General features: G+C 45.1%; 1 protein-coding gene across 2 annotated transcripts in view; it reads right to left on the bottom strand.

Moving 5' to 3' along the window:
* The window catches only part of LOC119653079 (neurotrimin), a 190,732-nt gene that overhangs the window by 50,237 nt on the left and 112,944 nt on the right, over positions 1 to 27,551 (bottom strand). For both annotated transcript variants that reach the window (XM_038057568.1, XM_038057567.1), the window contains 4 exons: positions 25,435 to 25,593; positions 18,093 to 18,221; positions 17,577 to 17,711; positions 17,088 to 17,237 (listed from right to left, as the gene is read on the bottom strand). In XM_038057568.1, coding sequence (XP_037913496.1) covers positions 17,088 to 17,237; positions 17,577 to 17,711; positions 18,093 to 18,221; positions 25,435 to 25,593 — 573 coding nt within the window. The remainder of the gene's footprint in view (positions 1 to 17,087; positions 17,238 to 17,576; positions 17,712 to 18,092; positions 18,222 to 25,434; positions 25,594 to 27,551) is intronic.

Genomic DNA, 27,551 nt, shown 5'->3' with positions numbered 1-27,551 from the left:
CAGCAAATGTACGAGGAAATACTTCTGCAGGAAGCTATGCCGGTGGAAAATGCAGAAGAAAAGGTGACGCAGGTTCTTGAAAAGATACAAAAAGCGTGTGACGCTTCCATGTCCTGCCGCACTGTACTCAAGAAACGAATGCTCAACTTCTGGTGTAATGCCGAAATCGAAGAACTTCGTAAAGTTTGCCTTAAAGCCAAGAGACACAACCAACGTAGCAGATACCGGCGTGAGTTTGAAGAGTTGCATAACCCATATAAGAAGGCGGGGAAAGAACTGCAAACACTCATCTCTAGAAGTAAAACGAAATATTTCAGAGGTTATGCAAGGAAGCGAACCTCGATCGATGGGGAGGTGCATACAGGGCAATTATGGCGTCAATCAAGGGTTAGTACTCCCTTCCCCCAAGTTTTAGTTCTCGATCGTAGGTGCTGTAGTTCCGTTGAGGGGGTTCAACTGTTTAGAGAAGAAGCTCAATAGCTGCCAGATTTGATTCATCTTTTGGTGAAGAGCAGCACCTACTGCAATGTCAGAGGCATCAACCACAACGGCTGGGGGTGCATCTTGTAGAGGAAATGCCAAGAGTGTAGCATCAGCCAGTTGTTGTCGGGATTTATGAAACGCGCGGAGAGCCTCCTCAGACCGTACGATCTCTCGTGTGTCCTTTGTTTTGGGGCCAGACAAGTACGCGTTAAAAAGGACTTGTGTTGAGCGGCCTTGGGCAGGAAACGACGATAGAAGTTTAGCATGCCCAAGAACCTTTTGTGATTGCTTGCACCTTGTCTGGGTCGGGCTGTATTCCGTCAGGGGAAATGAAGTGGCCAAGAAATCTCACCTGTATCTGGAGAAACTTGCAGTTATCAACGTTTAGGACTAAACCGGCCTCAAGGAGACGTTGAAAAATGCACTCGAGATGGGCTAAGTGTTCAGACTCTGAGGAAGAAGCGACCAAAACATCATCCAAATATACGAAACAGAAGTCGAGGTTTCGAGGGACCGAGTGAATGAACCTTTGAAAGGTTTGCGCCACATTGCACAACCCGAAAGTCATCCGTGTGAACTCGAGACTCCAAAATGTCTGCATATTGTCGTCTTTGGAATGTCTTCTGGAGCTACAGAGATTTGGTAATAGGCCTTGGTTAAATCCAAGGTCGAAATGCGGCAGTTTGCGAGCTGATGCGAAAAGTCATGGATGAGCAGAATAGGATATCGGTCAGGAACAGTCTGTGCGTTTAGCGTTCTATAATCCGCACAGGGGCGACATGAGCCATTTGGCTTAGGGACCATATGGGGTGGGGAAGACCAACAGCTCCGAAGGTCTGCAGATACCCTGTTGCATAAGATGTTCGCATTCCTTCCGTAAGGTTGGTTGTGGAGTCTACGAGGGGCTTGTCCTACAAGTCCACCAGCAACCCATAGTGACACAAGAAGTCTGCGCCTAAAATGAACGGCCGCTATAGTCGGACGCGCGTGCACCTCATGCCCCTTATCGGCCGCAGCTGCCAGCACCCTCAAAGAAGCGGAGACGCACACGAGGATCGCCTGGGTGCTCTCCGGAACTCGCCGCAGCTAGAGCGACTTCAACAGCTCGTCGTCGTTCAATTGGCTGGGAGCTCGATCGCCCAACGTCAAACCTGCCAGCAAATGATCCAGCTTAGCTGACTCACTTACCGACAGGCGCTTGATCTTTGTTTTCAATACCGTGTACGAGACCGATTTTCTATGTTGGCCACCAGGAGGATGGACTCGTCACCCAGGCCCACAATGGCGTAGTTAAATTTAGTTTCGCATTCACATCGCGAATCACTTTCTCCAGGGCTAGGGTTGAGAAGGACGCATGATGTCTTAGGCCGTTGTTGATGTTGAATGGTGATGGAGGATAGTTACAATCTCTTTTGAAGCATCTGATGGTAAACACGTTTCGTTTAAATTTATGCACAAAAAACCAATTTTCAACTGTGTTCGCCCAGTTGGAGCTCGTTATCATTTGCACATTGCAAATATTCACGCTTCAATTCCTCGAAATAATCACCAACAAAAAACAGAAACGAACTAATAAACACCCAATAAATTCCATTGTTAGATGTATCCCATAGAAAATCATAATTTATGAGAGTTTTTCCACTGGCAACTTTTCAATAAATTCCTGGACGAATTCACTTGAATTCGATGCGAGAAATTGTGATTTTTCACCTTTCGTTTTCTTTGTCTATACACGTGAACCTATTCATATATCTCTGGTCTGTATCCGATTTTTTTCTATCCGACTGGGGCACAAGTATAGATACAAAACAACAGAACAATAGTAAAGCATGTATAATATTGAAAATTGCAGTCGTAACAGAAAGGAAATTCACGCTTGCTGCCTCCAATTAGGCGCGATGTTACTTGAAGCATTTGCTAATGCCTTTGTATGCCATCACCAGTGGCAATGTGTGAATATTCTGTTTTATTTTGCTGGGGAACTGTAGGCTTGTATCCTTGGTCAACGTTATAAATATCAGAGATCCAGGCTAGGGGCTTATCTATATGGGAGTGTTGAGTATTGTTCATGGGTAGTCTCACAGTTTGCAGAGAGCCATGTTTGACTTTTCGGCGCCCAACGTGGGTCAGTGAATTTCAAACTGACCCACGTTGGGCGCTGAATTTCAATTGCTGTCCGAATCATTCTACTCCTTTTTTCCATACAGTTATTAGATGTTTTTGAATTTTCCAAAGGATTTTTCACTCCGCAACAACAATTTGAGGAAAATTCCAATCTAACTTTCGCAAAAATACTCGAAACTTTTCCGAAACAACCCCACGGGAACACCTGCCCCAACGGTTCCAACCATGTAAGCAACATGAATACATACATCAAAACATTAGCGTCAGGAAAAAGCTCGACTAAGCGAAAAAAGCGAAATAACGAAATAAAGTCAAAAATGATCGAAATAAGTCATGCGTGAAAATATAATGAACAGAAAACAATATTTAAAGCTTTTTACGTTCGACAGCTTGATAGGTAGTTGCTTTCCCGCTTCGAGTAGGTGGAAAAACTCCCCCTCCCTCCACAGTTCTATAAAACTTTGTAAAACTGGAAAAAATCCTGTAGGAAATCCGGGAGTACACACTGCTGAGACACGTAAGCTACGAATGGTTCGTGCTGTTCGCTACGAACGAACTCTTATAATTCTCCTGGTCCGTGAAAGCAAACTATAAAAGAGTTTTTTGTTCGAATTCGCGCTGAACTCCGTGATATTTGCGAATAACGACGCTTATATAGTTTCGCTCATTTTTTACTCACATGGAATGTTCTAGATGAAAATTTAGAAGTGAAAAAAGGAGATAATTGCTAACGGTGTGATGTGCATCATAACGCGCTCGAAATTTATGACCGCGTGCAAATCCACTCAACGCAAAACTATTATTTGTTGGGATAACACTGAAATTTGTTTGGAAAAGCGCTGGCGGAAAATAATGAATTAGGTCGCAAACATGTCATTTAGAAAAAACTAGGACAAGGATCAGTGAATAATTTAGCGCCTCCCCCCACTTCTCCGAAGGGAAGTTTTGAAAATGTATCCAATTTTTAACCGCGTCCGTTAATTATAAAGTTTGGAGTTTGGCGTAGTAGGAGTAATGCGCGAAAACGCAAATAAACCAAATTTTAATTAATACGAATCCAAGCAAAAAATATTCCTGGGACTGAAAATTGTAATGACTCGTTGGACTAGGCGAGGGTCAAATGACCATTCTGGAGAATGGGGGGCAACTCCTGAAAATCTAAAAATGACCCGCCCAGAAATACTAGAGCTTCTTAACTAAAGTTTCACGTCGCAGTTCGCTCCGAGTTCTCGAAGCGGACACACATCAAGAGCAGAAGCATTTCGAGGACCGTTAAACGACTTCTTCAAGGAAGTATCCCTTCTGGCCAGTGGCGCCAGTAATAATTGGACACGTCCAACAAGATCACTTAAAACAAGCCGGGAAACCGGAAGCTGTGAGGAGCATAACACAGTTCTTCATTGGCTGGCATTGATAGCATTGACTCGAGATATTTAAATCGCTCAGTTCTGTTAGCAGCAGGGACCTGCCCAGAACTGAGCGACTTAAATATCTCGAGTCAATGCTGCAGTGGAGAACTCCCTAATGAAATTGCTTCACGCATAAGCGCATCGTGGATGAAGTGGCAATCCACAGCTGGTGTTCTTTGTGATCGACGCATCAAATTTACCGCAATGTCGTCCGTCCTGGCGCTCTCAATGGTTCTGAGTGTTGGCCGACTATAAAATACAATGAACGGCGCCTCGCGGTAATGAAGGGGAAGATGTTGCGTTGGACTAGTGGCGTGACACGTTTTGATCACATCCGAAATGAGGATACCTGCAATCGATATGGGGTTGTACCGATCGTGGAAAAACTGTGAGAGAGGCGTCGTCGACGGTATGGTCGCGTGACTTCCGCTAACGATAATTCACTTGCCAAGATTGGGCTGAACATCAAAGTCGATGGTGAACGACCAACAGGCCGTCCGAAACAACGGTGGCTTAATACGTTGGATGGGGATTTAAAAGCCTCGCGTCAGCAAAGTCCTCGACGATGACTGTCCGTAGACCAAGTAAGACGAGAGGCAGGACTTGCGACCACGAAGGATCATCTTGTGCCATTATAGCGTCCTTTAATGTACTGTGCCATCTTTCGAGCATCCCGCTGGACTAAAGATAATAATAAGTTTTAGGGAAATCGCCTGTAGTCACAGCGTGAACTTATCGATGATTGTGAGGCAATACCTGAAACTATGTCGAGGTGGATAGTATGGAAGCACCTGATGGACTTGGGGAACACACTTACTTCTTTTTTCACATGTTTCGAATTTTTATACTTCTGGCATGCGATGCACTGTCTGCCTCAAGAAAGTATGTCCTTCTTCATGAATGGCAGGAAATCTTTCGCAGTGACTAATAAGTTCATTGTCCGGATGCCTGGCTGCACCAGATAGTGAACTGCGTCAAATACTTGTTTTTGGAAAGTGGCCGAAATTTAAGGTCTTAGTGCCTTTTTATGCGGTCCGCAGTATAATGTAGAAGCCAAGCCGAAAATGGAGAACCCTCTGAAATTGTATTTGGAGTTACTCTTCAGGTTCTGAAGATCCTTACCAAATTTTTACGTCTCCGCGATTGTCGAGTGGCGGGGATCTTTTCCAGTCCAGTGCTGGATGTCGAAGGTGAACTGACTTATGAAGCTCAGAGGGCTGAGTTGACGAAGAGATGCTCTGTCAGGTTTCTGTTTCAAGGCAAATGTAAGGGACTTGTGGTCCGTGAACACTGTCAACGATCTGTCCTCTAGGGAATAGAAAAAGTATTTTGTTGCAAGGTACGCGGCTAACAATTCACGACCGTAGGTACTGTTGTTCAGCACAATGGCTGCCCGGTCCGCCTTTTATTTATTTATTTATTTAGCAGAAGCAGAAGAGTTAAAAGGACCAAGCTGTACTGCGTTGTAATTTCGGCAAAGCTTAGGAATCGGGGAATCAAAGTCGGCTTCGTGCTCTGCGGATGGCGGCGTTGAAAATGTCTACACTACATGTGTTATAAGATGCAGGACGGCAGGTGATGTCGTTAGCGGCGGAACAGTCCACCAGACCCGAGGAAAGTTTAAAAAATGTGTATAGATCCAGATAGGGTCTACACTGTTGTAGGAAGGGAATGTTCAGAAAGCGGAGGAGGGAGGGGTAGTCCATACGAGGGAAGCTTTTCTTAACGAAGAAGGAACGGGTGAATTTACGTTGCACATTCTCAAGGGCAAGACAATCACAGTTACGGGAGGATGACCAGATCACGGAGGAGTACTCTAGGGTGTTCCTCACGAGAGAATTGAAGAGAGTTAAGGAGAGTTGGATGGAGTTAAAATCAGAGGAGGAGCGAAGTATAAAGCCTGACAATTTTGCTGTTCGATTGATGAGATCGAGACAATGAGTGTCAAACTGGAGCTTATTGTCGAAAGTGACTCCTATTTATTGAGTGGAATTTAAGCAGGATAAGGAATGTCCGTTAAGAGAGCAAGACAAACAAGCGGGTGAGGATTTTAGGGAGTAGCAAATAGAGTGACATTTCTGGCGTTTAGCGCTAAACGCGTTAATAAAAAAAAATTACAAAGGACCCAGAATAGATCCCTGTGGGGCGCTAGAGGCGGGGGAGAAGTCGCAGGAAGTACAGCCGTCAAAAGAAACGCGGCAGGATCGGTTGGATAGGTAAGAGGCAAGCCATAATGCAAGAGGAATGGAAACGTTTATAGACGAGAGTTTGGATAAAAATATCTTGTGATTTACAGTGTCGAAGGCTTTGGTACGCATTTCTTGCCGTAAACTTAGAGATTTGGCGACAAAGTTGATAAAGTCAAACAGGTCGGAGGCAGTGGACCTACGCTTGTTTGGTTGACTCAAATGTATGAATTGCCATTGGGTTGACGCAATCAATCGAGTGTTTTTGGTTTCCGGTCCAGACAGGAGGTTGGTGGTGGGCGGCCCTGGGCAAGAAGCGATGGTAGAAGTTTGGCATGACCAAGAACCTTCTCAGATCTTTAACAGTTTCAGGAAGCGGGAAGCTTGCGATTGCTTGCACCTTGTCCGGGTCCAGTTGGATGTCATCAAGGCTAATATTGTAGCCAAGAAATTTCACCTGCGTTTGGAGGAATTTCCATCTTTTAAGAGTAGAGGACCAGGAAAGCCTCGCGATTGCATCCAGATCAGGCATTTGATAAAGTAACATGGCGAAACTGATCACAACGATCCGACCCCGCTTGCGAGCGGGACAAAGGCTGAAGAAAGCTAAGATGTACAATTCTAATATAAATAAGTAAAGCGCGAATAATAGTAATCACGAAAATTTTAAATATTATTTTATTTATCGTATGTAAGACTGGGGAAAATCAGCTCCCCAAAGCTTCTTCCAAATCTTGCTTCAGTGTAATCATTTCTAGATTATCAGCTTCATGGAAACTAGGTGTCATAGCCACATACTGTTGATTCCAATTCTTTACCGCACCTCCAGGTAACTTTCTCATGGCCTGCATCTAATGTATAACGTGACAAATCACAAAGGTAACATGAAACCCTAGATTTAACTGAGTAGGGTTACAGAAAATAGTAATGGACTCTTCGTACGTCTAAGGTGTACCACACCTAACTGGGATTTCACACGGAGCACATTGGACTCATTTCCCATCTCTTCAAGGAAAACTAGTCCTGTAAATTTTCACTGTCTTTCACAATCGCTTGTACACACGCTAGTATGGAACAGATATTTTTCGCCCCAAAAAACTGAGATAGAAGTTCTGCTACTCCTCTTCGCAGCAAAATCTACCTTTAGTCAGGCTTATAAAAAGTCCACGAAATGAATCATCTACCCCAAAGTCTCAAGCGAGATTTCTGTGATGGGGTGTTCTAATAACGTGACGTGAGAAAATATCTCTTCCAAAGCTAACGGAATAGGAAACTCCACATTTATTAAATCGTCCTTCACTCAGCCTATCTCCGGATGAACTGCGAAAATACGCTCGGGTTGTTTCAATTTTGAAAAAGGCAAGACCGGGCTCCTCTTTTCTCAGCCGCCTTACATACTCCGATAACTCCTCCATAGGCCGAAGTTTAGTCAATTGCAGACGCTTTGCCCAGCTTTCCCCCTCAAAAGTTATTCCCTATCGATCTTATTTGAGCATCGTGACTTCTTGCTGTCCTAATACAGCATTAACCTAATCCTCCACTTAATGTTATTCATGTTTCGTGGTGTTAGGCACCAAGGACGCTACTTTTCCCGGCAGCTACTGCATGGTTTCAACCTGTTTTCCTATCTTTACATCCCGATAGCCCACAGCACTCGTACTTAGAACCACAACAGGAAGGTACTTAACCCAAAACTTCTCTGAACACGATTTTTTCTGTAAGAAATCTATTAGGTCATGGTTTGTCCCCGTGAGCTGCTGCTCATTTTGTAAAGGACCCGCAGCAAGTCTTCTCCTATTATCCTAAATTTGCAGTGGAAAAGAATAGGAAAAACGTGGTTTCGAATGCGCCCTTTTCCACCCCGCGACGTAACAATTTGCGGCGCAAAAATTTTCACAGGCATTAATTCTTGGGGTTTATCATGCCGTCATTCAAGCGTGACGAGATTAGCCGACAGAGCTGATTTATGGACTGCACATTAGCAGCAGCCACTTGCTTATTGGAAGAGTGATAGCATGAGGTCCTACATCTCCAAATTGATAACTCTGGTTCACAGATTGCTTGGAGCAAATGCACACTATGGTCAGCTTTTTATTCTCATACTCGCACTGTGCAGAAGCCCAAGCGACGGCAGGGCTGAAAAGAAGCACGATCCCAAAAATGTCCTACGGCAGTATTTTGCGGCCGCTACAATTTCCCCATAGAGGGTCAGATATTTTATGAGAAATTTATGCCAAGGCATAGCGACAAACTGTGCTTATGCGGGACCAAAGTAACATCATTCACTTGACGATATCCAGTATTTTCAGGACCCAATTCGTAATGTTTTTGTTGCGTATTATCAGCTTTTAAGTAGGCATCGTTTGTTTTAAAAATAAATGGAATATCTTCTTTAAAAATGCAATATCTTCTACCGCACAAACAATTCCTTTTCGCTCCAATTTTTCACCAAAACCTTAACTTTAATAAGACAAATATTTATACTGCCCATTTTGTGGTGAGCAGAAGATTATTCTGGTTGACAGGAGTTGACCCTGAAGTTCGGTCCACAAGTAGTGAAGTTACACTAAAGTGTTTCATCGAACCGCGCTTGATGGCCTCTGGGTTAGCTAGAGCCAGGAAGTAGGGTGGGGAGTCAAATAGCCAGCTGTCATTATGTGCTCAACAAATCTGCCATGCAATTCTCCTTTGCCTGCATCGTGCCGTTATATATGATTGTCTTTGACCTTTTGGTGGGATATACCCAGCATGACTCGCGATTACTTGACATGCTCTTCAACTCTCCCTATGACTTTCCGAGACGCTCGCACCCCCCTCTACTATTTTGCGTGCTATCTTGGAAGAGTGGGTTCCACTGCACCGCCTAGCCTGCAATGTAATTGGCGCCTCTCCTTAATGTGCTGCCTACCCACTGCCACTTCTACTTTCCGATTACATCGTCTAAAAGTGCAAAGCCTGTGCGCCGACCAAGTTCTTCATTTCAGGTTAGCACACTCCGATGCTATGACGCAGATAGGTATTGGCGAAAGCTTCGAGCTTTTGAGTAACAGTGGAGTTCGCTTTCTATATGCGACTCCCATATAGCACCGTAGAAAAAACGCTGGTACAGAACAGTATCAAATTGATCTTGGTGTTGAGATAACTGCATTTGCAGATTTGAGACAAGACAGTGAAAGCAGATCTAGTGCCGGTATTGCATCAGCAGAAACCACGCTCCCTAAATATACAACTTGATCGACGCCTATGATGCTCATAATGCAGGTTGCTAGGTTGCGATCGCACGTCAGACTGAGAATCTTGGTTTTATCAGTCCAACTCTACTTGCCTCTATTGCCAAATCCAGAGCGATTTGGCCAAAGTCCATGATTTGGTGGGAAATCAAACAAATATCATCAGCTTAGTCGAAGTGTTTGAGAAAAGATATCATCCTCCATTCCATACGGACAAGGCAGCATGAAGAACGTCACCGATCACAAGAAGAAATAATATCAGTGACAGGATACAACCCTGGCGGACTCCGCTTTCGACCTTAAAATCTTCCAAGTTTTTGCCTTGTGCCGCACGTGACATTTCGCGCCATCATATGTGACCCCGATAATGACTATTAGCTTCTCCGGAATGCCTCTTCTGCGTAGAGAACTCCAAATATACTCTATGTTCATGATATCGAAAACTTCTCTAAATGATCCGTAGGGTGTTGATTTGGTCAACATAAGAGGATTCGGAGCGGAAACCAGCCTGCTCTCTGTCGACCAAGCTTTCCAGATGTTCTTTGATGCATTCGAGGATAATTTAAGCCATTACCTTTGCATCGGCATGGAGCACGCACATATCCCTCCAATTGTCACACTCAAAACGGGTGCCATCTTTGGACTCTTGACGAAGGTCTCGGATTCCCAAAATGTTCGTGCAAGTGGAAGTAGCAGATCTGCATTAATTGCAGGTGCAATGACAAATGACTCTACGGGGTGACCCTCAAGTTCAGTGTCTCTATTCCCTTTGGGTGCATTGGCGGCTCAAATGGTTTCCTTTGGAGCAACGGTCCATAGCCGCATGCTAGGGTGACTACTTACTTCATCTACAAGAGGAAGAATCTCACCGGATGGGAAAAGATTAACAATCGTGGTGGAGTGTTCTTTCCACCTCTTCAGTTACTCATCATCGTGGATGGCGTCGACTGTTGACGTCCATTGTGGAAAATTCGAAGGATTTGCTTCCCCATGTTAGCTCTTTCGTAATGCGGTACACATTTCTGAACTCATTGCAAACTGCGGCGTCTGCCACTCCCCTAATTAGCTCAAAATCAAGTTCTATCTAGTCACGGTGTACGCTACGCTGAGCTTTTCAGAATTTCGCTGGGTGTCGGATTTCGAACGCGTAACGCTCGCCATCACTCGCAGCTGTTAATAGAGCCTTCAACCCCTTCGATTTCATGGTCAGCCAGATTTTATGACGCCACTTCGGGACGTGGCCAACGACATGTGTAGCACTTGAGAAAAGAATATTTTTGATCGCATCCCAAGGAAATCGACATTTTCAAGCGGGTTAGCCAGTATATCCGCCGTCCGATCAGCAAAATGTTGAACTTAGGGGGGTCGTAGCTCCCAAATTCTGCGAGAAGTGGCTGAGGCAACATGCAAAATAAACGACCTTCAGATGGTGATTGCCTGGTGTGGCCGATATCGGCGCCTCTCTTATTACGCATATTCAGGAGACAACTCCTAAATCTACTGCTAATCGCGAAGTGGTGGATCTGATTTGTTACGGTGTCGATCAGTTGAAACCAACCTGACCTTAAGGCAGGCTCTGTGCTCGCACGATATGCCATCAATGACGTGGCGGTGGAATATTCAGGAATCCACGAGCCTCACACCATCATCGTTACGGTCGCCAAGATTGAGTTTCTCTATTCCCGCATGACCGAGCAAAGTGTTGTCATATTCCATTTTGGCATTCAGATCACCCGTCTCGATTTCAATGTCAGCCTTGAGAAGTCTCCCCTGAACTGCGTATAACTGACCGTAGAAAGCATCCTTCCACACCATATTGGAAGCATCTGTTGGTGTGTAGCATTGTACAATTGTGCTACTTCTTAACTTGGACCGGAATATTGTGGTTAGAAGTCTGTCAGAAACCGGTTCCCAGGGGGGTGAGGGGCGCCTTGCCTTAACCGTCGGCAGCGATCGGACACTGAATTTGCGTTTGCTACCACCTGGCTTTCCAGAGCACATTACCTTAATTGTGGCAAAAGGGAAGGGGATACTTATACTCCCCAGGTTGCCATTATCTTATCTCGCGTAGGCCCAGACTGTCGAGGTTATATCGTTTGAATTCTCGCTCGAGTTGAAAAGAGTGGACATTCTGAAGACTCTTGCTACTGGTGTTAAGGAGCGTGCTCACATTCCAGAAACCAGTCGTTTTTGATAGTCAATGATCTTCGACGTAAAGCCAGTCCTTGTTCGAGGCGTTGTTAACGTTTCGGTTGTGATAAAGCTTCGAAATTTACAGGTTGCCGGGGAACAAATTTCTGTCCCTTTTTGTCGCCTCTTATAATAAACAAGGAATGCTTTGAATGACTCCTAAAAGCCCTACTCACAGGGCAGAAAATAAACGTCAGGGCAAAATCTAGGAATTACGCGAAGGCTACGCATTGTTCCTCGGATTTCGATATTGGTGGGTGCAACCATCAAGTGCCTTGCTTGCTCGAAGCCAAGACCCAAAAGGATCCATAGTGTTGCAGCGGTGACCGACATTAATTCCTACTTCTACTGAGTATGCGTTCGGGAAAAATCGGGTTGCCGGCTCTACTATGGGCTGGGGACCGTCACGTTACAAGTGTCGGCTCCTAAAACTATTGAAGGGGACATGCAGGCCAAGACATCTACAACTGAAACGTAAATGAGGTGCCACATTTCCCAAGTAAATTTGCAGCATTGTAAAGCGGCGACTGCACTTATCAGTCGTCGGATTAATAGCTGCAAGACCTTTATATACCTCATACAAGAACCGTGGGTTGTTGGTGGGGCAGTCAGGGGCCTAAACTTCCAACATGCTGACCTATTGTATGCCAATGAAAGCGATCGACACCGAACCTGCATGGTAGTCTCCAAAGACTTCCAGGCTAACCTGGTTAACGACCTATGTGATGGCGACACCACATCGGCTAAGCTAACCATAAAAAGTCAACAGGGAGGTAAAGAGATACTATGGTGCTCTGCATATTTCCCCTACGACGCAGAAGACGTTCCCAGTGGAACATTCATCAGAGCTATCCAATATGCCAAAAGTAGAGGCATGGGGGTAATAGCAGGATGTGATGTCAACGCTCACCACATATGCTGGGGAAGTTCGAACATCAATGCAAGAGGATCGAGACTACTGGAGTATCTAGTAGGAACCGATTTGCAGATCTTAAATGTGGGTAATGAACCCACTTTCTTCAACGTGGTCAGGCGATAGGTCATCGACATCACAGTGGCATCTCCTGATATCGCGGCTCTGATCGGAGAGTGGAGAGTATCAAACGATATCACACTCTCGGATCACAGACGCATTGATTTCGTTATGGGCATGGATCTACCTCCACCCACTCCATTTCGGAATCCGAGGAAGACAGATTGGGTAATGTATCAAACAGAATTGAGCGCCCGAGTCACGATCCCTGGGAAGCGCATCAAATCCATTGCTGGAATTGAGAAGACAACCCAGATGATCACAACCAGCATGAGAGAAGCTTTCGAAGAAAGCTGTCCACTCAAGATGCCAAAGAAGGGTAAAACACCATGGTGGAACTCGGATTTGGCAAAACAGAGGAGAACGACAAGGATGCTCCTTAATCGTGCTTTGAAGGGTGAATGAAGCACTAGCTGGAATCGATGTAAAGAGGCACAGAAGGCTCTAAAAAAGAACATAAGATCGGCTAAACGATCATCTTGAAGACGCTTTTGCAAAAAGACTAACTCTCTTGAGGCAACCTCAAAGCTGAAGCGGATTCTGGTCAAAGAACGTAGCCAGAAACTGGGTTATTTACGTTTACAGAATGGGAAGTACACAGAAAGCGATGAAGAAACGGCAAATCATTTCCTTGAAGTACACTTCCCAGGCAGCATCCAAAATCTAATCTCGGGGCCAACAGGTGCATACAGCCCTCAACCGAGAGACTGGAATCTGGCATGCAAAGTAGTATCACTGGAGCTAGTGAAATGGGCATGTAACTCGTCCCATAGATACAAGTCTGCAGGTTCGGATGGCATCATCCCTGCGCTAGTAATAGAAGGAACGGATGCCCTGGGTCTACACATTCGGAATATATATCGTGCATGCCTAGCACACGCTTATATTCCAATTAAATGGCGGGATGTAAAGGTGTTGTTCATTCCCAAACCAGGAAAACCCACCTACACAGACGCAAAAAGCTTTCGACCGATCAGCCTAACGTCCTTTCTGCTAAAAGGACTAGAAAGATTAGTAGATCGGTACATAAGGGATACACATATTCCTAAATGGCCACTTCACCATAGGCAGCACGCCTACCAGAAAGGCAAATCCACGGAGACAGCACTCCATGAACTTACGGCAAAAATTGAAAAGACGATGTCCGATAAAGGATATGCCTTAGGCGCATTCATGGACATCGAAGGAGCCTTCAATTATGCCTCATTTGCAGCAATTTGTGATGCGGCAAGACAGCATGGAATCGAACCGCTGCTAATCAGTTGGATCCTTCACATGCTAGAGTGGAGAAAACTCCACATATCGATTGGCCAGAAGTCTATTGAAGCAGGATGTCTCAGGGGCTGCCCACAGGGAGGGGTTCTCTCTCCATTGTTATGGCTCTTGCTGATGGATACCCTGCTGTGGCTCCTGGAGGACAAAAAGTCTTCGCGCAAGCATTTGCGGACGACCTAGCCGTAATAAATACCGGTAAGTTTGCGGACACAGTATGTGACCGCTTGAATGCAACTCTGCATGTAATCTACAGCTGGTGCCTCCGCAATGGACTCACGGTGAACGCAAGGAAGACTGGACTAGTTATGTTCACTAGGAACGTCAGGTGGGGCAGCTATACGGTACCCACCTTAGCAGGGGCGGAAATCCAGCTAGCACAAACAGTCAAGTACTTAGGAGTACATTTCGACTCCAAGTTAACGTGGAAGCATCATATCCAGGAACAATACCAGAAATCCTGCAGATTGCTCTGGTGCTGTAGGAATGCGATAGGTGAGACCTGGGGACTTTCACCTGAACGGATATATTGGATGTATACATCCATAATAAAACCCATTTTGATGTATGCATGCATCGTCTGGCGACCAAGACTGAACTTTGCTAACAGCAGGAAGCTGCTAACGCAGATTCAGAGACTTGGTTGCCTAAGTATTACTGGAGCAATGAGTACTACGCCGACTGCTTGAAGAGACTTGAAGCTATCCTAAATTTACGCCCCATTAACTTCGAGGTGAAACGGAAAGCGGCCAACGACGCATACAGGGTCGATACCATTGGGGCGTGGAAAGGCGGCCAATCAAACGGTCATGCGTCTATCTGGAAATTCCTTGAAAAACATCCGGTAGCCCTGAAGCCGACCGATCATATGGTTTCCAGATTCGTCTTTGAAAAGACATACTCTGTCGTAATCACCGAAAGAGAAGAATGGTCGACAAGTGGCCATGAGTCTTTTCAAATTACAGGCCACCGACGGGTCAGTCACGGAGGATAGATCGGGTGCGACCCCTCGGAAAAATGACGACCATATTCCAGGCGGAGATATATGCCACTTCATTGGCAGCAGAAGAAAATCTGCGACAAAAATGGAGGGGTCGCACCATTCGAATCTGTTCCGACAGTCGGGCGGCATTATCAGCACTTGATGGCAACAACATATCAAGCCAGTTGGTGTGGAGTTGTCATCAGGTGCTGCTGAAACTTGGCCGACTGAACGAAACATTCCTGATGTGGGTGCCGGGGCACTCTAACATCGCCGGTAATGAGGGGGCTGATAGACTGGCTCGCCGAGAGTCTGGATCCACAATGGTGGGGCCAGAACCAGCTCTTGGAATCCGACCATCTACTTACTGTCAAGTCTACTCTGAAGGGTGAAATTGCAAGGATTCACGCAACCGAGTGGAGAAATTTGGGCTCTTGCCGGCAAGCGAAAATCCTTGTGAAAGAGCCTAGGGCCACTAGAGCGGCATTTCTGTTGTCCCTTAAGAAGTGGGACATGAAAACCCTAGTAGGGCTTTTGACGGGACACTGCCCCTTACACTACCATATGGAAAAGATTGGGGTAGTGGTTTCGGCTGTGTGCAGCCAATGTGAGGAGGCGGAGGAGACAGCCCTGCACTTTTTATGCAGCTGCCCGGCATCCTCAGATCTCAGACGAAGACAAGGTTTTCTTCAACGAAGAATCTGCACACTCTCTGCCTCTTGAGAATGTTCTCAGATTCGCTAAAGTCTGCGAACACCGTAAGCGGGAAGCCATTGAATAGGCAACTTACGGGGATAGTACAATGGGCCTAATAATGGCCTCAGTGCTCGGAGCTGCGGCTCCCCCCATTTAACTAAACTAAACTAAGAGTATGCGTTCTTACTCAGTCCATGTAGTCCTGAATCTGGTTGTAGGTAGATTTCACCCAAAATTTGGCCGATGCACCCAGGGTTTGTTTTGAAGGTAGTAGGGCTTGCTTTGTTTAGAACGAACGGAGGGACGAGGGGCGGTCTGCTTGCATAGGGTTGGTAGAACGAGATATTGGGAACGCTGGGACGGCTCTCGGCCGTTGAAGAAAGCAAGTCGCTTGTCATGGAGAATTATAGAACGTGTACTACAGCAGTGATACCCGATCAAATTTTTGTGAAGTTTGGTAAAATGACCATAGACCAACGACATGACTGAGGAGGCCTACAGTCAAGTTGAAACGTATAGATCAGGTGTTTCCGAGCTGCACAAACTGTTCCAAAGGGGTAGAGAAAGAGCAGAAGACGACGAACGCTCCAGATGCCTTTGGGCCAGGAAGAGCGATGAAAATGTATCACGACTGAAAAACTTACCGACCGGATGAGTACTAGAAAGATTGCCAACGACTTGAGCATCACTCAGACCCAAGTTTTTGAAATGTTGACAGAAAACTTAGTCACAAGGAAAGTGTATATGAAGTTGGTTTCACAAGTGTTGTCAGAGGGGTGGAAGGTGAACCGAAAAGCGATTAGCCAGTGTCCTCTTCATCATTTTAATGGAGACCTCGTCTTTTTGAACAATATAGTGACCAATGACTTGATATGGGTGGTTGAATACAACCCGGAGGGCCACCGGCAGAGCCAGAATGATACATCACTTTTTCCCCACGCCCTTTTTACGGTCAATGAGCAAATCTTCGCGATTCTATGCTCATTTCCTTTTCTGATAAATATGGAGTTATCCACCAAACACCTATGCAGTTTTTTACGTAGATGTCCTGACAAAACTGGCTTCCGAAAACCCACTGTTCGTGCCAGCCCAGTCATCGCCAACAATAACGATGAAACAAGCCGGACGACACAGCGTTCCAAGTAATGGAGTATCCTGTCCAGGATGGGGTAACCACGGTGCGTCAGCCTTTGTTCGGGTTAGACTTGGGACCGTCAAACTTTTTTATATTTCTGAGAATAAAACGGAGGTTCAAGGGGTAGTATCATGGCTTGATAAAGGCAGTTCAACAGGCCGTGACGAGGGAGTTAAAAAGCTTTCCGGTCCAAGCGTTCCTAGAAGTTAGAAAATGGAGCCATTCTCTATACATATATTGGCCCCAAAACCTGGTTTTTGGAGCCAAATAGAGAGGGAACAATACTACCCCCTTATATATAATATGCACCCCTAATGACAAAGTAAATAAGCCAACACTTTACTCACGATATAATTTAATTGCTCCATCGGTATCACCCAATGAATTCTTCGCCACGCATTTATATGAACCGAAATCTCCAATTTCTACATTTTTCACTGTTATCCGCATCACGACTTTATATCCTTTCTCGATGGCCTCGGGTACGAATCGGTCACCTGAAACGACAAAACCACACACTCTTGTCAAGTATGCAAATGATTCTATCTTCTACATGAAAACTGAAAGAGTAAATTGCAGATGGCAAACAACGGGTCGGGCAGAGCCAGAAGTAGACTATGAAGGAAAATAGCGCAACTTCCGGATATGGGTGCTGCTTGTGGCAGGTTGCACTCCATGCCAGGACTCGCTGTCTATCTTACTTCTAGTCTGCAACAGCAATAACGGATGATCCGGGGTACTTTTGGCTCTGACCCTTGGGTTAATGTAAAAGGAAGAAGGGAGTCAATTGTAGTAATTCTTCGGAGCTAAATCGGACTCATGCCTTGTCCACTCACCTGGTACGATGATTGTATCATTTTTCATCCAGTAATTAATCGACTTCGGGAACGCTTCTGATTGACATTCCAGTGTAATTGTTTGCCCGATGGCAGCACCAACTAATTGATTCTGAATCCATATCATTGGCGGAACTGCAGAGAAAGAAATCAAGTGGGAGAGACGGAGAAAAACTTAATGGCGAGTCAATCAAGAGTTAGAATCCTGGTATCTATTCAAATGAATTTCCGGTTAATCTAAATTCCACCATTGCCATCACCACAAAACCAGCTATTCTTGGACAGATTCCAACCAGAAGCTTAACGGCCACAATTTAATTACGACTCACTCACGATCAAATGACTCCCGTGGATGAGCTTTTGTCCGTCAAATTGTTAAGCGTCCCCAGGACTAAACTGGCTTTGATGGTTCTGGGTTTGGTTCTTATTATCTAACGTTAAAGTGGAGGAATCTGTAGATTTCATGCAAGTAGTGGTGTTCATATTGTTGGATGTTTTTGAGTGGATAAAACTTACAGTGAACAATTAACATCACACGTTTGCTGACTGTTGGGGGGATACCATTGCTGGCGATGCACAAGTATGCTCCCATGCTAAGACGATTCACTCGGGCGATGGTGAGGTCTGATCCGTTGAAACTGATTACTGTGCACATGCAATGTGTGTTGAAGGACCGGAAAATGCAAAGAGACAAATGAAAAGTTTTATTGAATTAATGGAAAATGTCAAAGTGAAGTGGGGGATGATTTTATTGATGACTTATTTCGGTGATTTTGGTCATGGGTTTCTTAGAGGCTTCTGGTTAGTTCGATTCGAATGAGAGTTTGGCCTTTGTTTAGTTTGTAGCCTTATTAAACCAAAACTAGCTAAGAGCCACTGAAAGAAAACCAAGTGCTAGGGCGGACTCACCGCTAGCTTTAAAATCAAAGTAGGCAGTTCGGTTTGTCGAGGTGCTCCACATAATTCGAGACGTGGTATCAACTGTGTTTTAAGAGGGCGACCCCAGACTTTGATGTGATTAGTCCGGCGAATGGCTTTGCTCCCATTTCCTCTATTCTCGGATACATTACAACAGCGTATACAGCCTCGGAAGCGTCGCAGAATCCATGAATCTGGATTGCGTTGGTGGTCGAACAGTTGAGATGTCGTGGGATCGTTAGATTCTCGAACTTTGGTAAGTGTGCTCGGAATGTGCGCCATTTCACATCTAGCTCGTGTGGAGCGGGATCGTTCCATTCAATTCCCGAAATCCATAGCTGCTTCATGATGATTTTGCCGAACACATGCATGGTTGTAACCAACCGACTGGATCAAATATCTTAGCGACTTCGGAAAGGAGCTGTCTCTTTGTCAATGTCGGTGGAGATTTAAGTTGCGCTTTGAATGAGAATGAGTCTCTGGCTGGAAGCCATCCTCAATCCAAGAGTCCTGATATGATCATCCTCTTGAATGCTAAGCGACATCTTAGCTTCTCGGTCAATGTTGGGTAGGGATGATAGTAGAGCATCATGATTGGCAGCCCATTCCCGCAATTTGAAACCTCCCCTTTGTAGTACGATTATTAGATCTTGTTGTAGGCCTGTAACATTTTCGATAGTGTCTCCTGCCGTGAGTATGTCATCCACGTAAAAGTTGTCGATAATGGTTTGACAAGCCTGAGGGTACCACAGCTTTTCATCCTCAGTTACCGCCGTAATATTTGTAATGCTAGGTATGGGGCGCTAGTCGTTCCATAGGTGACTGTAGTCAGCCTGTCTGATCGAGTCTGAGGGATGACTCCGCCAGATTATGCATTGGAAATCCTGATCTTGAGGATCCACCATTATTTGTCGAAATATCTTCTCAATGTCAGCTGCGATGACGTATCGGTGAGTCCTCCATCTCATGAGTATATTGTTGGGGTTGTTCTGGATGGTTGGTCCTGTCAGCAGGACGTCCGTGAAAGACTTTTCTGATGGTGCTTGTGCTTTTAGTCATGTTCTGCTGTTTGTTCAGGAATTTCAATCACGTGACCCGATCGTTGGTATTCTTCCATGAAGCCGACATGTTGACTTCTTCTCCAGCTGGGAGAACCTTATGTGTGCCAATTTCTGGGAATCACGTAGATCCAATGCCGGTTTAGCATCCTATTTAAATGGAAGCCTCACTCTCTATCTCTCAGATTCTTCGCGTTTGGTCGTTCTTTGGTACCAACTGACAGCTGGTGTCAAATTGGGTTTAGCTGATGTTCGGTCCTCAATGCCGATGAGCGATGTGAAGTCCTTTCCATGGCTTGAGTTGAGAGTGGACCCGAATAACGCCCAAGTAACATACAAGGAGATCCATCTTTGAATCCTGGTGCAACTATTGAATAGATCACGTCTGATATATTAAAGATATCAACGCGTCCAGGTGTTCCACATGATGGATCGGCAGGATTAGCACGGGTAAATGTTGAAGGTACCTTAATTCTGACCGGTGCTGCAGGGCAGATGTTAGTAATATTACCGATGATTACTACTAATACATTAATCATCTCATCTCCGGTTTTGGTCTCCATTTGCAAATTTACTTTTATTTTTACTCAAACCTTCGAAGCTTTTCCAAGACCAAATATCTGCATATCGCAGCGTCTGCGATTCAGACCTAGCAATTGCACCGCTGACTTTGTAATGAGGCTTCGTTGTGACCCGATACCAACCAAGGCTCTAAGTACTGTTGATCCCGATGGTGCGTTCTTCACGGTTACTCTGCCTGTGGCAAGCAACACCGATTGGTAATGTGACCTCTCTCCAGCTAGGAGGGTTGCTGTGGCTGTTCCCACAGGATTATCTTCGATGCCTCCTTTTTTGGGTGTGAGTTGCATTGCATGAATGTTGTTGGGCATTTGGATTTCGATGGACATGTGCTGATGTTATGTCCTTTGTTTAGGCAATTGTAACACAGCCGCTGCTTTCCCACTCTCTCACCAAATTCATCGATTTGAACTTTTCACATTGTCGCAAGTAGTGCAGTCCGCTGCATAAGTCACACTGCGGTGTCTCTTGGACCGTGAGCCTGCTCAGTTTTTGTTCCTTTTTTGGTGTGAAACGACTTGTTAGAAAACCCACAAACGTTTCTAGACTGGATATGTCTGTGGATGCTCCGGTAGACGATTCCCACAGTCGCCTTGTCTCGATGTCTAATTTCTGAGTAGGAGACTATCCCAATGCTTGGTATTGATGCCGATGCTTTCCATATTGACCATCAGTTCCGCTGTGGAGTCCGTAAATTGTTTTATGGTGGAGGCGTGTTCCTCCTTCGCTATCGGCAGACGATGGAACATATGTAACTGGTTCCACGCAATCGCCCTTTTTTTCGAAACGGTTGAGAAGCGCCAGCGATGCTGCTTCGTCATTATTGCTGGTGACGCTGAAATATTGAATTATGCGCGCTGCATCTCAGGTTAGATGGGTCTTCAGGTACTGCATCTTCTCGACCGCATCTAACGCCTGGTTCTTGTCCACCATTGTCGTAAACAAGTGGGAGAGCGTTCGCCATTGCATCGAAAGGGGGCATTGTCAATCGTTCTAGTTGAATCTTGCTCCCTCCAAGTGTTGCAGGTTTACTATTTGCCTGAGTCTGGTATTGGTTGACACCCCTCCTGAAGGTTGCCATGATCCAAGTACAGTTCCCTATGCTGCTCGTATTCACCCAAGAATATAGTTCCTGCAGCCAATGTAGACGTGCCTCGAAATATTCCAAGTTGTGACGCTCTTGACTGTTTTTGGAATAGTTCGGCTTCATCCTTGCCATACTGTTGAAAGTGTCATTTTGCACGGTCGGAATGGCGCTAGCTCAATGAGGCAACTTGACTTTGGCAATTATTGATTAGTTTCAAGACTGTTGATTTATTTAGGTAACAAATGCTTTGGTCTTAATTCTGTACAGCCTTAATCAAATAGTAAGCGCGTTTCATTAATTTGCTCCTGGACAGACAACAGATGCTGAAGAATTTTATGTGATCCAGAGTATCAGAGTAGCATCCACGAGCAGAAAGAAGTGAGTGCATGTGCTAAGCTTTTTATTCACTAAGGTTCTCTGTCGATTTCGGTGGGTCGCCAGTACTGCGCGGACTTCACGCATAACGCTGCGCAGATTGGTAGGGAATTCATGGTGGGCCATTGATTCATTGCTGGGAACGAAGAATTCTCCTGGTAGCGACAGGCCCTCCTGGCAGTTAGTACGAAATCTGAATAGGACGATGGGCAGTGTGTCTGGCCAGGCAGGCCCGTGCACACAACTGCGGCCTTAAGTGTGCGAAGCAAACGTTCGACAATTCCGTTTGGCGAAGGGTGCTAAGCCGACGTTCTTGTCCTAGAGCCTCCGATGAACTTGGTTAGCGACTTGAACAAGGCCGACTCGAATTGAGTACCCTGGTCCGTTGTAATGGTACAAGACGTTTCGTAGCGTGCAGCTCACTTGTTGTAGAAGGCTTTTGCCACGGAGTCTGCAGTCTGGTCAGCCATTGGAATCGCCTCAGTCCACCTAGGGAACCGGTCAATTGCAGTGAAGCAATACCAGAAACCTTGTGAAACAGTCAAGGGGCTTACGGTGTCTAGATGGATGTGTTGAAAACGCTCATCGGGTACCGGAAATGTCTGGAGCGGGTTTGTTTGATGACGAGAGATCTTCAAGTGCTGGTATATAAGCGCGGGCCCAAATATGGACGTCCCTTTTCATTTCAGTCCACACGAACCTTTTCGGTTTTGCACGTGAAACTATCGTTCAGATACGGTGGTAGATGGAAGACGTCGAATATTTTCCTGCGTAATGATGCGGAGCAAAGGGGCGCAAACATCCAAGAGATACATCGCAGACGATCTCTTTATCAGAACCGCAGCGTTTGCATATCAGCTTCAGGGATATGGTGTTGTCATGAAGCAGGTTCCCTGGCTTCGTGTCCAGGGATTGCTCATCTACGCTGATAGAGGCAGGCATTTCGATAGTTTCGATACGGGAGAGTGCATCTGCTACTTCGTTGCTTGAGCCATGAAAAAAAACGAAAGTCCGTTGTAAATTGAGATATGTAGCTGAGGTAGTTGAGTAAGTTTTGTCAGCTGATTGACCTAACGCGTATGTCAGCGGCTTATTGTCTGTTAACACAAAGAACTCGCAACTCTCTAGATAGTGACCGAAGTGACGGACGCTACTTTAAATTGCCAACAGCTCGCGGTCGTACGCACTGTATTTTGCTTCTGGGGCGGAGAGTTTCTTTTTATAAAACGCGAACGGGAGCCACTGTTTATTTTGTCTTGCTCTAGGACTACACCGACTGCGACATCGGAGGCGTCAGTAGTAAGCCTCAAAGGGCCGTTGGCCTGGAAATGCACGAGTAGTATGGCGTCGGCTAGGCTGTTTCTGCATCTTTCGAAGGCATTCCGGGCTTCTGACGTCCACGCGATGAAGGTGTTGTCTCCCTTTTTGGTTCTTGCGCAGTATTTGCTGAGCCGTTGACGAAACGTTAATAAAAGTTAATTGTCCAGAGGAATCGTCGGAGGTCCTCGACGGTGACCGGTTTCTTAAATTTGCAGATTGCATCTACCGGAGACGTAGGTGACGAGGAACTAATTTCGCTAATAATATGTCCGAGATACTCCAGCTCGTTCACACCGAAAACGCATTTGGAAACGTTGATGACGATGCCAAATTTCGTGAGACGTTTGAAAATCAGGCGGAAGTGCTCCATGTGCTTTTGGTTCGACTCGGATGCAACCAATATGTTGTCCATATAGCAAAAGCAACAGTCCACTCCTTGCAAGACCTCGTCCATAAAACGTTGAAAAGTTTGCTAGGCGTCGCGGAGACCGAAGGTCATTGCCGTAAACTAAAACCGCCGTTTAAGGGACATCGCTTTCGGCGACGAGTATTTGATGGGAGGTTTTCAACAAGTTGATTTTGGAAAATACACGTTTGCCAACAAGGTGCATGGTGACATCCTCGATGTGTCCCATCCGGTATTTGTCCGGAGTAGTTACAATGTTTTGGGGACATCACTTTCGGCGACGAGTATTTGATGGAAAGCTTTCAAAAAGTCGATTTTGGAAAACACACGTTTGCCAGCAAAGTTCATGGTGACATCCTCGATGTGTCGGATAAAGTATCTGTCCGGGGTGGTTACAGCGTTGAGGCGGTGGCATGGGCGCCAGGAACCGTCTTTCTTTGGCACGAGGTGTAGGGGGCGTGCCTATGGACTTCTGGAAGGTTTGCTTATCATCAACTGGAACTCCTCTTTCGCAACTTTCAACTTTTCAGGGTTAAGTCTGTGGATGCTGTGTCGTTTGTCGTGAGTAGGGCCAGCTGCGCTTAACGCAGATTCGTAAGCCCTGAGAAATTCTTCAATAACGCTATGTACGGGGAGTTCTTGCTTACAATCGGTATATTCTGGTGGATATGTTGACTGACCTTATCGAATGTGGGGGTGTATGTGGCACGGTTCAAGAGTTTCCGGTTTTTTATGTCGACGGGTAGTCCAAAATGCTTCAGAAAATGGGCGCCTAGGATACGGGGCGATACCTTGGCGATTCAAAACTTGCCAGGGCGAGATCGCGCGCTGATGCGACTTAGTTCTAACTGCAACTCTTCAAACTGCTACGCCAAGGAGTCGAGCTCGGGAACAGGCTACGAGCTAGTGTCGTCCTAAATGCTCGATATAGCGGTCGGCATGAAGATGCTGGCGACGCGATCTGCAGCGATAGCTAACCTTTTCAGGTCATCATCCTCGTTAGCGGCTACGATGGCACGGACGTGGGGTGGGAGGTGCCATAACTACAGCAATTTTACCAGAGACTCCGACACGGATCTCCCGATGGTACCCTGCAACCGCTGTAGAAATTGTGGCGGACGCTGGTCATCCAGCTCCAGATCGAAAAGGAGTTGGCGCGTCCTCTCGTCTTCGATGATGCCAAACACGGAGAGAAGTCTTTGCTTAAGTGCCTGGTATCTATCAGTGTCGGGCGGCGTCTCTAAAATCTTCCCCACGTGGGCCATAATTGGCATATCTAACTCGGCTACAAATCTGTCAAATCGTGGGTCGCTCGTGATACGGTTGTTTCGGAATTGAACCTCATCGCGTAGGAACTTCAGATCAGGCTTGCTTTTCCATAACGGGAGTAGCTTCAGTGTAATTGCATTTAACTTAGCAAGAGCGGCTATGGTGCTTGAGGGAGCGGAGGTCTGACCTTCGTCGGCGTCGTAGGAATTGTTATTTCGCATTCTTAAATGCAAATCGTTATTTTAAGGGGGTCACCAATGGGCTCTCGTGTCCTTAGGTACAGCATACACCAATCCTATTTCTCTTTTCGGAAAGTGCTGACGCATCCAGTACTTGCCAGACCAGAAGAACTTCAAGCAATACACGTCCACTTGCGTGTCTTTTCTGACTGCTTCATCTTTAAACCCATACGTTAAAGTCATTAGCTATTATTTTAAGGCTATGGTCGTTAATATACCTTGCTAGGCTCTCCACCAGTGATTGGAATTTTCTGGTAAGGCTTGGTACTGCATGGTATAAGAGTCTAAATATTCATTGAAAAACCTCCTGAACCGTAAGTGTACATACAGTCATAGACATCTTCCTTAAAATTAAAATTTTAAATGAATCTATACTAAGGAACCGGGAATAGTCGCCGCTCAAAGGGATGAAGACTTCATCCTCCTGTATAAGCCTCCTTATGTAATATTTATGCACTACCTTGCATTTGCACTATACAAAATTTAATCTGGAAATAGAGGCTCACAGGACTTGGGATTAGGGAAACACATTGTCGTTGTCAAGGTAGACCCCCATCGCAAGTCCTGAAATTGTACAAAAATGCCAATAAAAGGAGCCATAACATACCTTCTTGGCCCGATGGTAATGTAATTTGCTCGCTACCTTCTCGTCGCCACGTAATTGTGGGAGGTGGGGATCCGGTCGCGGCACATCGTAACGTTACATTGCTTCCTTCTCGTACCACCATATCAGTGCTTGTTGGATAGTCCAGAATATCGGGAGGAACTGAAAAAAAAAAAGTGGAAGAAAAAGAAGTGATGAAACATAATAGAAACCTGGTATGGTTTTGAGGGCTTTCAATGTAATGTAATGTCCTAAAATCGATGATATTAAAGTATTTATGTAGACTCTGTGTGTTACTGAGAGACAACTTTATTATACAAGTACTTTCGGTAACTTTCAGAGGCTTAAAGTTTGCCCAATTGGCAATGGGGATGCTTTGAACAAAGGACTGAATTCCTGGTCCGAAAGCTGTTAAAAAGTTGAAAAGTGAATATGAAAATTGGAAGTTTGGGCAGACTCTGTCCTGGCTTCTTGCTATGAATTAGCTCGAAATACGTCTTAACTTTAGATAAAAGTGGATTGTCACTGTATTGGAGCATTTTGCACACTATGAGAGCTGATAGCACACATTTTAAATTCGGCGCCCAATGTGGGTCATTTCTCACAACGCTTTAAATTAATTCACAACACACTGCACTGTACCCTGTACTTTCCTCATACTTTCCAGCTAACGGATTCAGATAGCCTCATATACATAGATCTTACGTTTATCTGAATATTTCCATTTCATTACTCACAGCAAACCATTCATTCCACCCCGAATGTTCTGGTTCCAATCGACATGGTCCTAAATTTCACACAAATATCCCGAGAGTACTTACAGTTAGCGATGCAATCACTGTATTTTCATCTAACTACGAAATTCAGCCCTAACATGTACAAGCAAGGATGCTCTTGCTTTGATTACTTTGATTTTATCCTCCTCTTCCACTGTCTAATGGCCGATTTTCGGGTACGTTAAAATCGAATCGTGTCATTGGGAAAACCTGATGGTTGCACTATTAATCCGGACCATTTAACAGCGACACAGATATATATACACGATTTTGTCGTCGCGTTTGTTGGTGATAATGATTGTGAAAAGGACTATCCCGAATTAAATTCAGAGATTCGCAATGATCCTTCTCGGATTTGGTAAGTGTCAATGAACGAATTCTGAAGGAGTCAGCCCCGTATTGCTAGCCTCCGCCAAATTGAATGGTGATGAAGACATCAAAAATTTATTAGCTAAATTTATTGCGCATTTAATCTGAATAAAATATACGAAATCAGATTTGTTCAACATCTGGTATTAATGTATACAAAATTTCAGAGGACAATCAGCTGAATCACTTCGAACTTATCAACTTTCATCTAAAAATCGACCCCGGCTTCGCATCAGAAATATAAATTCCATCTCCGGCTGCTCATTTATTCACCCCTCATTGCCCCTCTAAAGATACTTTAAGTCTAAAAATAGAGCTTTCGGCTGCAGTTGGTTCATTAAATGGCTGCAAACCCTCTAAAAGGACACAATGCCGACTTATCTTCAATGATTTCTCGACTGTTCCGCAGCCTTTTTACGAAAATAACTAGCTTTGCCTGCGCGTGTCTACCTTCTTTTTTGTTCACATAAAAATATGTGAAGAAAGGATAACAACAGACAAATGAAAGGAACCGACATAACTCTCTTATTGCTTTTCATCGTGTCCTTTCCCTGTAATTTCATTCCTATTGTTTGCCATTGATAAGACGTAATAAATTTTTCAGCCCAAAGTAAAAGGAAAATCTTCTTCCTGGGAACAAAAATAATGTGAAGGTAGTGACAACAAATTGTAGAGGTGGGTGGTAATGGAGTCATCTTTGTGACGTAATAACCGCATTTCTACTAGGAAGTGAGAAAAAATGATGATTCCTGGAAAAAGATAATCTTTATCAATGTTTAAAGGGTTCACTTCAGGGAAAAAGTTCGTAATTATTGAGTATTTTCAAAAATTAATTCTGCTTGAAACGTAGGCGATAAAATTGTTTGATTTTGGGAGATTTTTCCGCAATGAAAAAAACGAGAACATTTATAGGTTTTATTTTGTCCTCATTACATGAAAGTCCTGGGGGTTTAGCGTGAGTACCTGCCGTGAAGG

Source organism: Hermetia illucens, chromosome 3, assembly GCF_905115235.1.
Source record: "Hermetia illucens chromosome 3, iHerIll2.2.curated.20191125, whole genome shotgun sequence".
NCBI classification, from domain to species: Eukaryota; Metazoa; Arthropoda; class Insecta; order Diptera; family Stratiomyidae; genus Hermetia; species Hermetia illucens.
Note: the sequence above shows the minus strand (reverse complement) of the source record. Positions and strands in the feature narration are given on the sequence as shown.